At 37.3% G+C, this 18,807-nt stretch overlaps 1 protein-coding gene across 1 annotated transcript; it reads left to right on the top strand.

The window, feature by feature from the left end:
- The first annotated feature begins 617 nt into the window (after positions 1 to 617).
- ankib1a (ankyrin repeat and IBR domain containing 1a) lies at positions 618 to 18,326 on the top strand. Its single transcript, XM_016280880.1, has 21 exons — positions 618 to 802; positions 4,161 to 4,440; positions 7,929 to 8,229; positions 8,453 to 8,635; positions 9,443 to 9,560; positions 10,335 to 10,540; positions 10,652 to 10,740; positions 11,602 to 11,746; positions 12,065 to 12,225; positions 12,520 to 12,608; positions 12,786 to 12,916; positions 14,200 to 14,334; positions 14,586 to 14,672; positions 14,775 to 14,841; positions 14,983 to 15,128; positions 15,239 to 15,417; positions 15,783 to 15,834; positions 16,043 to 16,117; positions 16,974 to 17,094; positions 17,220 to 17,263; positions 18,066 to 18,326. Exons 2-21 carry the CDS (start codon positions 4,253 to 4,255, stop codon positions 18,324 to 18,326), a joined length of 2,778 nt encoding a protein of 925 aa, XP_016136366.1. The 5' UTR covers positions 618 to 802; positions 4,161 to 4,252.
- The last annotated feature ends 481 nt before the right edge of the window (positions 18,327 to 18,807 follow it).

An 18,807-nucleotide genomic window follows, 5' to 3' on the forward strand; every position in this document is an offset into this window, starting at 1 on the left:
GGAGGCCTATGAAAACTGCCTGTAAATTAAAGCGAAAGACGCTGTCCTCCATCAAAATCATTTGACAAATGCATGACATCGATTCTATGCCATCTCTCTACATTTGAAATATCCAGATTGGTTCAGTTTATATTTCATCAGAATCTTCTTATCGCGAAGTAGACTGAAATTTAAATGATAATTCGGAGTCGATTGATTCCTTTAGGTGGCGCAAATGCGTTATCTGTTACTTGTTTTCCGAACAAACCGCATTTGTGACTAAAATGTACTTTTGTGCTCGAGTAATCTAAAGTAATTGATGTTTAAACAAATAATTATTCATATTTATTTATTTATAAAAAATATTTATTTCAGATTTGGATTTTGCAGATGTGTTTATGTTTATTGTTTTAAAAAATCGAATTGAATCATTTAAGGCACTGATATGACTCATGTGAGTGTATATGATTTAAAACAAATTTTACTGTTGCATTAATTTCTTTAAGATACTGGGTGGACCTTGATATTAGATCATATGAGACTGTGCCTCATCTCGGTAGGTGGCGGTAAGTGGCTCTTATACTCGGTCCATCATCTACCGTTAAAACCGCGAAGGAGACGCAGATTATTGTCCTATGAAATGAGAGCATGACCAGCAAACACAGCCACGAGCGCCACTCCTATGATTATATAGTTCTTTATCATTTCTTTTTACATAATCTCTGACATGATCGAAGGTCTTCTGTCCGATAACAATGTTGATATAAGCTTTTGGTCGTTTGATGTGTCGACGCTTAGTGGGTACGTCCAAATCAGCGATGAGGTACGTGTGAGATTGTTTGTGTGTTGATCGCTCATGTCAACACGCCTTGGTGTCGAAATCTCCGCCTGACCAGCTTAGGAGTGTGGAAAATGAAAGCTCTGCTTTATCAAACGTGTTTGTGGGTAGATGGCATTGAAATGCAAGGGGTCTGTCAGCCATAGACCGGTATGATGAACTGAACTGATGATGCTGATCAGCTGTCAACACGGTAAATGCTTCCTTGAAAAACTACAGGCAGAGATTCAGAGCTTTTGTTGAATGCTCTGTCCAGTTTTATTCTTAGAGAACTGTTGCAGTTTTGCTTCATGAGAAATGTAACTGCCAGAGAGAAACCCACTCCTCCACCACTGAAAACAAATAAGTAATTCACCGAGCTAGTATGCAGCGTTTATACATTGGGATGGTTTGCATGAAACAATCTTTTGTGTCTGTTAGAATATTGTAAGTAACTGCTTTCTTTTCGAAACCACTAAGTAATCTGTAAACAGCGTATGCAATCTGTTTTATGTGTTTAGTTCGTCACCATGTTGTCTTTTTGTGTGTTGTTAAAGGGGTAGTTCACTCAGAGAAGATTATGCCATTCTTTACACCCTCATGCTGTTCCAAACCCGCATGACTTTCTTTATTTTGAAGAGCACAAAAAGGAGATGTTGTGCAGCATGTCAGCCATGTCACCATTCGCTTTTGTTAAATGGGGAAAATATGCAATGGGTCACACTTTATATTAGGAGGCCTTAACTACTATCCACTAACATTAAATACGTACTAGACTATGGATTTGCTGTGTAACTACAGAAAATTCTGAAAATTCCCCCAAGTTTGTATGGATTGCTTTTAGGAGTAAGGATGAAGAGTTACAGTTTTGGGATAAGGATTGGGTTATTGTTAGGGGTAAAGTCAAGTGTAACTACAAGTGTTAATTTAATGAAAGTACTTTAAATGTAATTACAATAAACCAACATGTATGTATATAATAAGTACAGTATATACATAGTAGTTTGTAACCCCAATTGTAAGTCGCTTTGGATAAAAGCGTCTGCTAAATGACTAAATGTAAATGTAAATGTAGTTAAAGCCACCTGATATAAAGTGTAACCATGCAATGAAAGTGAATATTCACTGAGTCCTTCACATTTCACCTTTTGTCTTCCATGTCAAAAAAAAAATCATAACGTTTTGGTACTGTCACTTTAAATGTCAGATTAGTGCATGCTGTTGTTGTCAGTCATGGCAAATAATTAGCTTGGAGTTTCAGACATTGTTAAAAGTGAAAACGGCAGTTGAGGATCATCTTGTAACACAAAGCCTGCATTGTTTAAAAGTAGCCCACTGCCTGTAAAATGAATGCAAATGGAGTTTTTCTATTAATGGACACACAGTATGTTTAATGATTGAGCTCTAGTGTGGGGGAAGCTTGTGGAACAGAAACGTTTCCCTCTCTTTGTGTGCCTGCCAAGTGCTGCTCTTATTTCATCTGTTCTGCATTCTCAGACTTCCCACCTGAAAATGAGCTGTTCGACCACAAGCCCAAAGTGTGTTTATAATGATCCTTCTGAGTTCTAAAATGTGCTTTTGTTTCTGATGTAACTCTGCAGACATTTTTGTTGAATGCGAGTGAGATGTGAAATGATGTGGAAACGAGTAGACAGAATGACCTAAAAAAAACGGGTCGAAGCTCCCACTCTCTCATGCCCGATCAGTGCACCTGCTGCCACCCTCTCCTCTCCCACAACCCTCTCAAGTAGATTTATTAGAGCATGACATGATGCATACTGGATTGTTTTGCTGATGAAATATTATGGAGCCCTCAGGTCATGTAACCTTTTAACAAGGTTTCTTTCTAAGTGTACTTGTACTTTTTTTTTTTTTTAGCAAAAAGAGACATTAAGATCAGATAAGGACACCTGTGCAAGATTGTTATTTGCACAATGTGGTCATATGCAAATGAGCATTTTGTGAAGCAGACTGGTTTTGTTACGTTAGGGATTTCCACAAGATAGTTATGCGAGTTATATTGAAAGCCACACTGTATAATTATTTACTGTTTAGTTTGTTCTAAAACAAAGGACTGTTCACGCAGAGCATGTTTGTGTTGTTTTTCTATGCAAACATGCACTTTTTTGACGTATTTGACAATTGTGATCATGCTTGGCATCTTTTGCAGCATCTCATACATTACACAGCTTTCTAAAATATCAGTGCTCGAGTCAAAAGATCAACTTCTAAAAAATGCTTCTCTTCTACTAAGTCTTGTTTTTAAACACAAAAATGTATTCTTAACCATTCTGTTTTAATGGTCCCTAATTAAGCCACTTGTTGGTTGATTTCACAGAAATGTGTAAACACTTTGGCAATATCAAAACATTTGAGGCAAATGTCGGTCACCTGTCACAAAATGTTCAGACTTTATAGATTAAGTTCAGAGTCCAGAAAGATTATTGATGGGTCTGATCACGACAAACAGTAATGGCACTCCAGTCTTATTTGTTGTTATTTGTGCAAGATTGGACTAGATAATGGACTAGTGATGGGCGTTGAGACTATGTATTAGGGCTGCACGATAAATCGAAATGTAATCGAGATCGTGATTCGACAGAAGCTGCGATTGTTATGCACATCTTTCAGTGAAGCACGGTTCTGTGATCAGCAGTAAATCTCCATCCAAAGGCCAGAGGGCGCTCTGCCGCTGAAACTCCAAATACCCCTCACAGAAGAAACTCAGAAAAAGGCCTATGGCTGCCCCTGAATAAACAGAAGATTCAACTGCTTTCATTGATTCAACGAACGGCACAGTTTATCTGAGTTCTTATTATTATAATTTTCATTAAACTAAAGTATAAAGTAAATGCCTTTATCACTGCTTAAATACTATGAAATGTTGTGTGCCTTATTCTGTGTAAGAAGCCACATCATCTCACTGAAGGATTTATTTCAAACACTCGACTGACGTTATGAAGTGAGTTTGGAGTAAAAATATGTTATTAAATGTGGTATTTTCACATGCTTTCTGATGGAGCAGCATTTACTTCACAGGGCCATAGTTCACTGAGAAGCTATATAAACAGCTGTCATTATCACAAACGATTTCTTCGATTTCATAATCGCGCAATAAAATCGTCTGCGATTTATTAAATTTTTTTTAAATTTTTTTTGCGTAACTTGTCAGTGAACTCGCATTCGATTAATCGTGCAGCCCTACTATGTATCACATTCAGAGCAAAAGCTGATTGCCTGATGTCAAATTTTTAAATAGAGATTGCAATATGGTGCTGTTGATTTTCCATATTGATTTTCCATCCCATGATATAACAGTGAATAACAGATCCCAGACAATGTGATTGTGTTGATGTGTTTACAGGACTTGTGGTATGCCACCCATCCACTCTCATGCTGGCTGAGTGCTGAAAACTGAATGTGGGCCGCTCTGCGGCTCCCACTACAGCTCCTGCCATGGGGAATACCGCCACCAAGTTTCGTAAAGCACTTATCAGTGGAGACGAAGGCCTGGCCTGCCAGCTCTATGAGAACAACCCTCAATTTAAAGAGGCTCTGGAGCCCAATGCATCTTATGGGGAGCCCTATCAACACAACACACCCCTGCACTACGCCTCACGCCATGCCATGTCTCGCCTCATCAGGTATGAGCCTGTGAATGATTGGGCACTGAATTACAAGCATTAGCCTCTACTGGTTGAGTTTTGATTGTTCACCTTAAATTTTAATGTAAGAGTGACACTATTTAAAGCAGATCCTTAACATTTTAGAAAAACTTATTATTAAAATGTATATTATTATTATTAGTTATTAAATTATAGTTAAAATTAAAATAAGTATTTAATTTTATTCATGATTATGTGAAGCTAAATAAATGACGAATTAGATTTTTTTTTATTAGGTGCTTGTAGTCATTATACACGACTGTTACAAAGTTTGTGGTCAGTAAGATTTTTATTTATTTTTTTTATATAAGAAATTAATACTTTTATTCAACAAGAATGCATTCAATTGATTAAAAGTGGCTGTAAAAACATTTATAATGATGCATAAGATTTCTGCTTCAAATAGACACTGTTCTTTTGAACTTTCCATTCATTGAAAATCTTGAAATAATTTACCACGGTTTTCACAAAAATATTAAGCAATACAGCTGTTTTCAACATTGATTATAATAATACATGTTTCTTGAGCACTAAATCAGCATAATAGAATGCTTTCTGATGGATCATGTGACACTGAAGACTGCAGGAATGACAAGAAATTTCAAGAAAATTCAATGTTGCCATCACAGGAATAAAGCACGTTTTAAAATATATTAAAATAGAAAACAGCTATTTTAAATTGTAATAATAATTTGCATATTATATATATATATATATATAAATATATACAGATAATTATTTTTGATCAAATAAATGCAGCCTTGGTAAACGTAAGAAACTTCTTTCAAAAACATTTTAAAAATATTACCGACCCCAAACTTTTGAACGATGTTGTATGTGTCAGCACAAAACATATGAACCCATTTAATATCAATATGTAGCCTAACAAAGAGGGATAATACTGTTAGACTTCTATTCATGTAATGAGAAAACCCAAACAGCATAGCAGCATTTGTAGAGGGTTGTTGCTTCAGGGAGAACAAGACACACTGAATAACCATTCCCATGTTGACCCCTAACAGACAGGACCTAAAGCAAAGATGCATGGAACGGGAAGCTTATGTGGAGCCTGTAGTGTTTTTGTGCGATGCAAGGTTATTTTTGCATGGTTGTTGAATTCCATTGCTTGGTATTTGAGTCAAGACCACTTGGAGCCTTGAATCCAACTCTGACTTAGTGTAGTTAAAGCACCCCTCTGAGAAAATGGTTGGTAATTACCAGTTAGGACAGCTAGCTACTGAGAACTCTCTGTGCCTCCTCTTTCCTTTTCACTTTCCTCGTTTCATTTTACAGCTCATTGGAGCACACAACCAGTAACCTCAATGATTTCACAGCCTTTATTTTAATGGTTTGATGCCATTAACCCGGCAAAATTAGTCTAATAGTTATTACTCCTTTCTTGAAAGTACTAGTATGAATCCGGTACCTTGTGAGCACAACTTTGTTTCCAGGCAGGCTTTCAAATTCAGCCAGTCAAATTAGAACTTGCAAGGCCAAACAATGCTTCTACATGTATCCTAGTTTGAAAACAAAGATATTGACAAAACTGCAAACACCTTAGCTCGAACCACTACCCAAGCTAGAACGGCCAGTTTGAAGTAGTTCTGTATTTAAAAGCTAATACCAGAGCTCTGTATTTTGTAACTGGACTTCTGGTTCACTTTTTGGCTGCTACTGATTCTTGGAAAAACAGCCTGCCAGTTTAGACCACACCCAGAATTTTTGAGGCCAAATGTGTGTATCTCTGGCATTTGGCTTAATGTATGTTTACCCTTTGTTTGGTCTTGTTTTTATAATGATCACACTTTCATTAGTGAGCATACAGCAGAACAAAGCACAAGATGTCTGTCACCTGCTTGTCTAGACATTATCTTTGGATATTGGTGTCGTTCCAGCTTAAATGCTTGGCTTTGCATTTCATGATGTGTTTATGTCATTATTGCAATAAGGTTCTATTGTGACATCTCACTAGATTTAACAGTCGCATAGTTAACAGGTGTCTGTGTCAATTTGTGGTAGTTCAACCAGTCGTTCAGGCCTCCCAGGTGCAGTTTCAGTTGGAGAGCAGGGTTAGGGGAATGCAGGGAGTTAGAGCTGTTGTTTTCAGTTTCATTAACTAATAAACACCCATTGACAGATTCACATCACAGACTTCCCAGAACAGCTCGCTGAGTCATTTCCACTAAAAGACATTAAAGCCTGCTGGATGCAATCACTAAATTCACTCTTAAAGCTCACAAGGTTGTACATTTCCCTAAGTCCGTTCTATGGTGTATTTCAAACCTGTTATGAATTACTTTGAAGCTCCCGCTAGTAATCGCCTGAAAATGATATTAGTCTTTCTAATTACCTCCAGGTAGGGAGACGCTGCAGCCTCCAGCTGTGTTGAACAGTGTCATGACATTTTCATTGTTAATATTGTTATGTCCCTAATGCACTCTCATATGTTATGAAATTTTGGTAGATGCCACCACTGGGAGGAAGACAAAGGTCGTCTTCTACCTGAGGTGTTTTATAGAGGCTTATAAAATCAATATATGTGATAGTTCTGGTCTTGGATGCTGATTGGGCAATACAACATACCGTCATCCACAAAGTGTTAACCTTTATGATGCATAACTCCTGTTCATTGTATGGCACCCTTAAGGTTCTGAGCATGCAAAATCAATGAATTTCGATAACAGGATATGACGTCATTCTTTCCACCTCATTGTTCAATGCAGAAGTATGTTATTTCCTGTGAATGTACTTCTGATTCCTTAGCTACTATAGGTAGATACATAGAAGAACAACAGAGTGCAGTAAATGGTAAAACCGGTGTGTTTATGATTACAATAGTAAATTAAAATAGCATAATAACAAATACCTGTTTGCAATATCAAGTAGCGTAATGGATTGTTTTTGTACAGCTAAAATAACTGGAAGCCTCACATATTCAAGTTACAAATATCCGTGCCTGCTCTTACTTCAAAAATAGACTGGACAAGTTGGACAAGCAAAAAAATTATTCTGGAAAAATCAAATATCAGGCCTGAAAAAGTCACAAGATCTAATAAAATCTTAAAAATGTTGGAATATTCTATAGCTATAGCATATAAATATTTCAAATTATGATCTAATTCAAGGAGATAGATATTGCCTTTGTGTTGAGCAAAATTAGCTTATGTAAGCTATAGTGATGCCTGTTTTTTTAAATGATTTGTTGTTTTTATGCGGCTATTTTCAATAAATAAGATGAAGCTGTTTACAGATCAGTACACAGGATTCATTAAAGAATCAAGTCTGAATTAAAATAATTTGCACAAAATTGATATGTACAAAAACTAGACTGTTAGGGTACAGTATTTTTGCATTTAGTTTCGCTGCATCTACTGTTTGTGTTTTGCTGTTGTAAATTGTATTCTTAAATGTAATTCCGATTTTTTTCTGATTTACAGTTTGTACTTACTCTAGTTCCTTTCCTACAGGTCTTTCCTTTTCTCCAAAGATGGCAACCCCAACAAGTGCAACGTTCACAATGAGACTGCGTTGCACCTGCTTTGCATGGGCCCACAGATCCTGCTGAGTGAGGGGGCACTGCAGCCGCGGATCAGCCGCCCCCAGGAGGATGAACAGAAGCGGGCTGAGTGCCTCCAGATGATCCTGCAGTGGACCGGAGCCAAGCTGGACCAGGGCGAGTATGAGAGAGCCAACGTCAATGCCACCGACAGCAAAAAGAGCACCTGCCTGCACTACGCGGCAGCGGCTGGCATGAAGAACTGTGTCGAGGTAACAAGATTGTTCTTTTCTTACATAGTTCAGGCCTCCAAGTGTATGTGTTTACAGTATTTTCAGTTGATTGATGCAAAGCCTCAGTTCAGTTTCAGTTCTATTAGACTGTGGCCAAACTCCCATGACCATGCAAGATTACTTTTCTGGTTTAATTTTAGTACACTAGGATTGATCACTCAGCGAAGCCACTAGCCACTAAGTTTTAGTCTTGTGTTTGCAGTTGTTAGTGAAGAACAATGCAGATTTATTCGTGGAGAACGAGGACAGGGAGACGCCGTGTGACTGTGCGGAGAAACGGCATCACAAGGAACTGGCGCTCAGTCTGGAGTCTCAGATGGTTTTCTCTCAGGATGCCGGAGCTCAGGAGATAGAAGCAGAGTATGCCGCCCTTGACCGACGAGAGGTACGGCTGTGTTAAAACTGTATATATATATATATAAATATTTTTTTTTTGAACACTTTTATTCAGCAAGAATGCATAAAATTGGTCCAAAGTGACGATACATTTATAATGTTACAAAAGATTTCCAATTCAAATAAATGTTGTTCTTTTGAACTTTCTTTTAATCAAAGATTCCTGAAAATATTATCATCACAACTGTTTTGTACATTGGTAATAAGAAATGTTTCCAGAACACCAAATCTTTCCAAAAAAAAAAATTCTTACCAACCCCAAACCTTTGAATGATACTGTGTATATGTACAGTATATACAATTTTCAATATATTTTGTACAATTTGTTATATATATATATATATCAGCATATCTTGTAATTAACTTCAATTTATTGTTCTGTTTGTTACATTTGTTAATCAATTTATTGCCCAATATATAATATAGGCAGAAGTTTGCAGCCTTACAAACAAAGAAACTAACGGTCACTGTGCGTGTGCGAGTACACCGTTATTTCTTTAGTCATAGCTGTGTGCTATGCGCTGAGGATGTGAGCTCAAGATAAATCATAACTTGGTAATGTACTGTCAAAGGATGGGGCACCAGTTGAATGAGGATAGACCCAACTGCCAGCAGCAGACTCATGATTGCTTCGTTTTGCTGTTCCAGACAGGCTGAGCAATATAGAAGTTTAAAAGGAAAAGCTTTATTAGTTCTCTTTCCATCACTTCTCCTCTCACACCCTCTTTCCTTCACACTTCTCATCTTTATCCTTCTCTCTCCCAAACCTGTTATTCTCTTTTCTTTTTCTCTCCAGCCATATGAGGGATTGAAACTGCAAGACCTGCGTCGGTTGAAAGACATGTTGATAGTGGAGACGGCGGATATGCTGCAGGCTCCTCTCTTCACGGCCGAGGCCCTGCTGCGAGCTCACGGTATGAATTTACTGCAGCAACTTTTGAAGTCAAACAATTCCACTCATCCAATGATATCACTGGGTTGGTATGCAGCAATTTTTTTTACAGTAATTGGCATCACAAGTGAATCCTGAGGTAGTTGGGTAAAATCTTTTAGATTTTGTGAACACAAATGAAAAGTCTCTGACTTAATGGTTTTACTGTGCTCATAATATTCTGTGAATCACTTTGGACTACATGCTATAAGTACCGTCTGATCCCTCTACCATAGTTTTGCTGCAGTACGTATTTGTAAAACATTAGCGATGAAAAGGTAATATATAGCAGAGGGCTGTCATTGTGCCAGCTGATCCATTTGATCAATTAAAGAAATATGCCAAATTTGGCCAATATCCAAGACCCTTCGTTCTTGAAGATATTACAAGCAAAAGGGTTTGGCTCGACTTTATTACTGGGCAAACCAGAACATTCCATGCTTAATCTTTACTGAAGTAGTTGGCACCAATTTCACATTCATACATTCCAAGAGACAGAAGTGGATTCAATATAATATTTTTTTGAAAATTAAAATGGCAAATCGCAAATTCTCTCAGAACATTATATAGCTGACAACTGCCGCATGCCCTAAACAGGTGTTATGCTGCCAGGATCCTGCTCCAAGCAACTTGTCTGTCCACACTTTGCTTGCTTCTGATTGACCGTGGCACTTTCAAAGCCTATCAGAATATCTGATGTTTTATACACAGCTATTTGAACCAATGGCCCGGTTTAAACCTTCTTTTTACTGAAAAGACTGGGACAGGGAAAAACTTCTAGAAGACTGGATGTCTAATGCAGAGGACTGCTGCCAGCGCTCAGGTGTTCAGATGCCAACTCCCCCACCGAGTGGCTACAATGCTTGGGATACTCTGCCTTCACCTAGAACTCCCAGAACGACTCGCTCCTCTGTCACCTCCCCTGATGAGATCAGCCTGTCTCCTACTGATGGCCTTGCCCTGGTTAGATTCATCTCCATGCATCACGTTATGATCCACATTCTTTATCATTCATTGTACAAATATTGAAAAGAATATTGACACAGTCTGTTCAATGTTTTTGTACCCATGTAGTGTGGGATTTGCATGTGCACCATATCGGTGTTTGAGGACCCTGTGGATATGTCTTGTGGGCACGAGTTCTGCAGGGCATGCTGGGAAGGGTAAGGAATAGAAGTTTTGTTTAAATCACAAGTTCAGATCATATCAGATGTTCTTAATAATGTATCCATTACAGGTAACTACTTGCACTACAGCGTTTGTTGTCAGTAAGATTAAAATAAAAATGAATACATTTATTTAACAAGAATGGATTAAATTGATCAATAGTGACAAATTGAAATAAACACGGTTGTTTTCAACTTTCTATTCATCAAAGAATCCTGAACAAAATATATCATGGATTCCACAAAAAAATTATGCAGCACAACAAAAATATTTCTAGAGCATCAAATCAGCATATCCGAATATTTTCTGACCCAACATGTGGCATGAAGACTGGGAAATTCAGTGTTGCCATAACAGTAATAAATTACATTTAAAATGTTAAGATAGCTTCTAGAAAAGTTTTTAAATGATAATAATATTTAACAGATATTACTGTTTTTTGTTCACATAAATGCAGCCTTGGTGAGCATAAGAGACTTCAGAAACCTAAAACAATATTACAGACCCCAAACCTTTCAACTGTAGTGTACATGCTGGAATAGTTTATTAACAGAATAGCAATAAACGTCAAATATTGTTTTATACTCATAATCACTGACACTGTTTTAGATATATATTTGACCATTTCCTATTTAATCATGCCATTTGCAATGCTTTGTGACGAGTAGTTATTTTCTTCAAAGAAAAAATGTTTTTGTTTGTTTTTCGCTTCAAAACTTGTTTTTTTGTAGTTGACATTTTTAAAATCCTTTGGATGAATAGAAAAAATTCTCCTCCACTAAAAAAAAACACTATATTGCAGGTTGTTTATGATCCATATATTCATAGTCTTTGAACACTGTTTGTCTGGATGTCAGGTTTTTGAATCTGAAGATCCAAGAAGGGGAAGCACATAACATCTTTTGCCCTGCTTATGACTGCTTCCAGCTGGTTCCTGTGGAGGTCATTGAAAGTGTTGTCTCCAGAGAGATGGATAAGCGCTACCTGCAGTTTGACATTAAGGTACAATTGCAGTTCACAAAGCACCAGAAACCATTTCAAAGCTGCTATTTTATTTTTCTTATCATAGACTGTCTGACATTGGCTTTGAATCAAAATGCTGACAGCATCCTGCTGTTGGTTGAGTTTATGCCGATACTTGTTTGAGGAAAAAAAGCTTTTGTAAACACATGCTCAGAAGTCAAATGTTTGATTGTTAGATAAATATCACGTTGATTTGATTTGTATGATTTACAGATTAAAATTGGTTTTGGATATTGGGTCATTTACGTCATCCAAAACAAAGAGCAAGTTTCACCACATTTCTTTTTTCGTCACCAGGCTTTTGTGGATAATAATCCTGCCATTCGCTGGTGCCCCGTAGCCAGATGTGAAAGAGCCGTACGACTGTCTAGGCCAGGCCCTGGAGCCTCTGACCCTCTGAGCTTCCCATTGCTCAAAGCCCCTGCTGTAGACTGTGGCAAAGGCCATCTCTTCTGCTGGTACGTTAACCAGCTGTTTCCTTTATTTACACTCTCAGAAAATAGGCACAAAGCTATCTCTGGGGCGGTACCGTAAGGTACAAAAATTTGACCTAATTTACCTCTAAATTGTGCATAGGAATGAGAGCTCGGGTCTGGTGGATATAAAAACCCTTAATGGTCTTAAAAATGAATGTTGTTTTCTTTAAAATACAATATATTGTTTCTTTTGATTTCGATGGGATAATCCTAATGTTCATCCTCGAAATTGCCATCAAAGCACTGTAAATGTTTATCTCTTGGGTTTCTTCTCAGGGAGTGTCTTGGGGATGCTCATGAACCCTGTGACTGTGAGACATGGAAGATGTGGCTGCAGAAAGTGTCTGAAATGAAGCCTGAAGAATGTAGGCGCTCCAGACTTTTCACATTTTTAAAATTCTGAATATATTATTCTTCCTGGCCATGCATTTAATCTTTACTGTGCATGATCATTTGACCTGCACCTTTACTTAATAGATGTTCATGATATATAACCTGCTGCTGTAGGTTTTAATATTGAGCTCCACTCTGTCTCTGAGCAGTGGCTGGTGTGAGTGAAGCCTATGAAGATGCTGCCAACTGCCTGTGGCTACTCAGCAACTCTAAACCTTGTGCCAACTGCAAATCCCCCATCCAGAAAAATGAAGGCTGTAATCACATGCAGTGCGCGAAGGTCAGTACAGAATGGAGTACCTGAACAAAAACATTCACATCCATTCGAATGTCAGCCCGCTAAATTGTGACTGTCTGATGATAATCAGCTGATACATTGACGACTAATAAGATCAGATGTTGGAAAATGTATTCTATCAACGGAGAAGTTGGTAATCGCACATGAATGGCACATTTATTAAGGACCAATATTTGGCTCCTGGAATTAAAAATCAGGGACATTTTTACCCTAAGAGTGCATTTCTTTTTAACTATATAAAAACACAGCATGCTATCCATTATTGTTAAAAACATCAATTTAATCAGTTAATTGAAAGGAAATAAAGATTTTTTTAAGAATAATTTTGTGATATTCAGTACAACAGCATAATAGTGATTGCAATATTATTTTTTAACTTTTTACATTTTTAATACAATTTCTCAATTAATGTAGAGTAAATTGCATTTTAAACATAACATGACCAGCTATTTTATTTATAAGAAATAATATTGTTATAAGAAATATCAGCACTATCAGCAATATCTGCTTGGTCAATCAAATTAAAGGACTGGTATATTATTTTATTTAACAGATAAAAGAAATTCAAATTTAGCCAATTATCAAATTTGGCAATTTTGACTTTTAGATTCTAAGCTAAAAGAAACTCGACAGACTGAAAAGATTAAGCTGATGTTTTTTGAGATGTTATTAGACTTAAAATAACTAACTTCTGTCATAATGTGCTTGTCCATATGCACAGACATTGACATACTATTTGTTCTATAATGTCTAATGTAATGTAAAGTGGGAATTATAAAATCTCTTACAGATATCATATGAGTGTGTTTGACCCTGACACAAGATGTGTGTGTGATGCAAAACGGCCTTTTGACGTCAGAGGCAGGTGTTTGAACAAAGACAGTGCTGAGGCCATAGCCTCACTGTTATTTTCTTAATGAAGGCTTAACTAAGGTTTTGAGTGACAGGCGCAGGGCAGGGGAAGCTATTCATGCCACCAGCACGTGGAGGAAAGGCAGTGTCACACGCTCACAAAAACGAATGTTGAATGCACACTCGTGCCTGGATGGCTATTTATATTGTGAAATAAAATATCTCGTACTATCTGGCCCATGGTTGCTTTAGTACACTACTTTGTTGATTACTAACACAGATTAAAATCTGTTGCTGGTTTATAAGACCGTCAGGGTTGATTGTATAATTCAGAACAATCTCTAAATCAACTTTATAGCTGCTTAGTGCTTGATCCTGTTTGATGAGTTCTGTTTTGCTGGATCTCTCTGTAGTGCAAGTATGATTTCTGCTGGATTTGTCTTGAGGAATGGAAGAAACACAGCTCCTCTACTGGAGGATACTATCGCTGCACACGCTACGAGGTCATCCAACAGGTGGAGGAACAGTCCAAGGAGATGACTGTGGAGGTACTCGTTACACACATGACAGCCATTGACTTGGATCTTTTGTGATTTGTTTGTGGACTTCTGTGAATGGTGCTAGTGAATAAAGGGCAGGAAAGTCTCAAAACACCAAACGTTTACTTTCCAGGCTCATATTTCTCATGTGTAAAAAGTAACAAAACCGGTTCTGTGCTTTTGTTCCGAGTTTATATGTAGTTATGAGCTTGAATTTCCATCAGGAAGTCTCTCTTGCTTTTATGTTTGTGTCCTCGCAGGTAGAAAAAAAGCACAAGAGTTTTCAGGAACTTGACCGTTTTATGCATTATTACACACGATACAAGAATCATGAGCACAGTTACCAGGTAGGAATATGTATGTAATGAATTTCTTTAAAACTTTCCAGTTGAGTGATTGGCTCACTGTTTGTTGACAATCATTCATCAAAGGTACTTCTTTTAAATTAGTTAGAAGAACGACTCCTGAAAACAGCCAAAGAAAAGATGGAACAACTGAGCAAAGCTTTCATTGGAAGTGAGTAGAACATATTTCACATGCACTATACGTGCCTTTAGTTTTAAGGGTGATGTAGTATGTTCTTATAAACAGATGTGTGGTGTATTTTGAATAATAGGCCTAAATATGTAAAAATGGCAATGTATCTGTTTCTTCAAGGGGAAGGAGCTCCACCTGACACCACCTTCATTGAGGATGGTGTGCATGAACTTCTCAAGACCCGACGCATCCTTAAGTGCTCTTATCCGTATAGTTTCTTCTTGGAGCCCAAAAGCACAAAGAAAGAAATATTTGAACTTATGCAGGTACTGAGATTGATATCTGTTCACCACTTAAGAGAAGCAATGATTTGTTTCTGTTGAACCTTCTCTTGCACAACATGCTGTTTTGTTTCGTCTTTCTCCAACATGTGCAGACTGATTTAGAGATGGTCACCGAAGATCTTGCTCAGAAGGTGAACAGGCCTTACCTCCGCACCCCTCGCCATAAGATCATCAGTGCCACGTATCTGGTGCAGCAGAAGAGACGGGAGTTCTTGGCCTCTGTGGCTCGAGGTGTCGCTCCAAATGATTCTCCCGAGGCTCCCCGCCACAGGTAAATCCTTGTGCTGCCATTTACACCATTTTTATAAGCTCGATGGTTTAACGTTTGAAAGCAAAGAAATTAAGAAATTAACGCCATAAATATTATAATTTTTCTGTTTTGTAAAATAAATGTATTATTTTTATTATTATATAGTATATTAAATGGTATTAATACTATAGTAAAGGAATTATTTATTGTTTTTATTTTATATTAAAAAAACTTAACAACTTTGTAACTTGCACTGTAATAGTATTATTATATTAATTTGGTTAATGTCCACAAAAACATGATATTACCTTGGCATCATGTCCAAAATATATTATACAAACAGAAATAAAACCCTACAGCCACAGTACTTTTTTCCACTTTTGCAGTTTTGCTGGTGGGACGTGGGACTGGGAGTATCTGGGATTTGCCTCTCCTGAGGTATTACTGCATCACTGTTGCATTGTTTACATTTTTCTTCCATTTGAACTAACCTCTGCTATTGCAAAGCTCACACAGCCAGCCAGAGTTGTAGCTCACAAAACTGTTAATGCCCTCTGATCCTCTGGGATGTCCTTGTAATAATGTAAGAGAGTTGTGTGTTGCTGTAAAGTACTAGCAGTCACTGAATCTCATTCTGTGTCCAAAGATGGTGAGGAATCACCCAGTACGGGGATCAAATGCACAGCGTGAGAGTAATTACAATCCAGGAGGCCAGCCGCAGGTACAGCTGAAGACAAAATAACAAAATATTCTTCAAAATTTGGTGCAGCATTAATTTTATAGTCATTCATATGTCCTCTGACATTATAGATATTATGCTGTTAAAATAAATGTAATCCTGTGTTTAGCTGTTAAGGCTGGTCATCTCCTGGAATATTCCAGATAAAGGACTATGCCGTTACTCAACTCAAATGCTTAAATAAACCAGAATTCCTGTCCTGTGGTCAACTTCACTGTTCTTGAAATGTGGACACTGTTGGAGGTTGCTTTGTCATGCATTCAGTTTGCCTGTGTGAACGATCTGTATTCAGTCTTTCTAACAACTGCAAAACTATTATAATATTGGCTTTTTTAAATTTTTTATATAATACAGTGGCCTCAAAAAGGATTCGTAAACTCAATCACACTTAAAAAGTATAAATTCTATTGCAATGGATAATTACATATTAAGTATAAACTAACATCAGCATTCTAAACTGTTGTAAATTCATACAAGTGACCACCGGTGTAGTTCATTGTATTAACCATGAACATGCTCTACTACATTTTCACTAAAACCATGTTTAGACGTTTTGTTGTATAATTCCAAGAAATTAATTTTCAAGTTTGATGTAAGTGTCCAAATATGTTGTAGGGTCTCTGTATTTTATTTTAATCAATATTAGTAGTATGGATTAGAGACACAGGCCACAGTTTTCAAATAGGCATTTTATTCATTGCTTGTAATATTAAAGTTAATCAGTATTCCTGTGAGAGTCTGTCCATTTTTTTTAAGGATCTGTCTATTACTTAATAACTGCTCCTTGACAAGAAACCATGCATTATTGTAATTAAACTGAGGATGATGGTTCCTGCAGGAATACTCAGAGTTCCAGTACAGACGGAGACACAGGCAGCGGCGTAGAGGAGACCTACTCAGACTGCACAGCCTCCGCAGTAACACCCCTGAACCGCATGACTCAAGTGACAACACTTCAGGTACAGCTCCTGATGGCAATAATGACCCCACATAATGTTAGGATAGAAATAACTAAAAGAGCTGCTTTATGTCAGTGTTACTAAGTTTACTAAGATATGTATGTATGTCCAACTTGTGTCTACAGAAACACACGAGGGAGGCAGTACACAAAGACATGGGATCTCCATGGTGAATATACTGTTTATATGTAAAGATTTTCTAACGTGTGATGTGTTCATTTTTGCACAATTATTTGTTTTGGTCATATTTTTGTATTTTGATTAAAATAATCTGGTTACCATTTCATGTTTTCATTTGTCAAATTGACTATAAAATGGCATCTAAATTTAGTCAACCAAAAATGCAAAATTAAACAAAATAGTTCATGCATTTTCATAAACCAGAAAACATTTTATATGCCATTTAAACATGAACCAACACTTAAAAACATACACTGCCAAAATTTGGGGTTGGTAGGATTTTTTGAATGTTTTTGAAAGAAGCTTCTTATGCTCACCAAGGCTGCATTTATTTGATCAAAAGCATGTTAAAACAGTATTGTGAAATGTTGCTACAATTTAAATAGCTGTTTTCTATTAGAATATATTTTCAAATGTATTTTATTCCTGTTATGGCAAAGCTGAATTTTCAGCAGCCATTACTTTGGTCTCTAGTGTCACATGATCCTTCAGAAATCATTCTGACATGCTGAAACATTTCTTATCAATGCTAAAAACAGTTGTGCTCGCTAATATTTTTATAGAAGCTGTGATGCATTTATTTCGGAATTATTTGATTAATTGAAGGCTAAAAAGTAGCATTTATTTGAAATGGAAATATTAGGTAACATTATTAATGTCTTAAGGTCACTTTTTAATGCATTTTTGCTGAATAAAAGTAATAATTTATTAAAACAAACGAACCAGTTCCTTCACTCAAAAACGAGTCAAAGAGCATGTATTGAGAATTTGAACCCTTTTTATCTCCTCAGGCACTTGGGTCTCTGGATGAGGATGACCCCAATATTTTGTTGGCTATTCAGCTGTCCCTACAGGAGTCCGGGCTGGCCTTGGACCCTGAGCCTCAGGATGTGCTCAGTAACGATGCCTCTGTAGGTGCCAGTGGTTCCTCTCTGCCCTCTAGACTGGATTCTGCCCCCCATACTGGGGATCCCCCCCGAGCTTCCATGAGCAGCTCTGAGCTTCTGGAGCTGGGAGACAGCCTTATGAGACTGGGCAACATTACCATTTAATGTAAGTCACATTTAATGCAAGTGCAGAGTGCACAACGCACATCTCATGTTATAAATGAGGAGTGTTTTGAAATCTTCGAACGGTTACTGCTTGTTAAAAACTTTAAAAACAGATTGTCCTGCAGAAGACCTTGTTCGCTTCCAAAGCGTTACACTTCATGTAAATTTACACTCCTGAAAATATTATGACATTTATTACCTTATCTATTGTGACTACTACACAATACCTCTGACTATCCTGTGTTGTGTATTTCATTTGGGCTCATTGCTAACGCATATATGCATAAAGACACTTCACAGGTCTTCTGAAGCAATAGAGTGATTACAACAGTACTTTTCCTTATTTCGTTTGTGTGCCGAACTCAGTCATATACATAGAAAGGCATTCTCATATACGGCATATGTGGCCAAACTGACACATCTGTTAAAGGGATAGTTCACCCAAAAATGAAAATTCTGTCATTCTTCGCGTCACCCTAGC

Source organism: Sinocyclocheilus grahami, unplaced genomic scaffold (genome assembly GCF_001515645.1).
Source record: "Sinocyclocheilus grahami isolate Dianchi unplaced genomic scaffold, SAMN03320097.WGS_v1.1 scaffold144.1, whole genome shotgun sequence".
Lineage (NCBI taxonomy): Eukaryota > Metazoa > Chordata > Actinopteri > Cypriniformes > Cyprinidae > Sinocyclocheilus > Sinocyclocheilus grahami.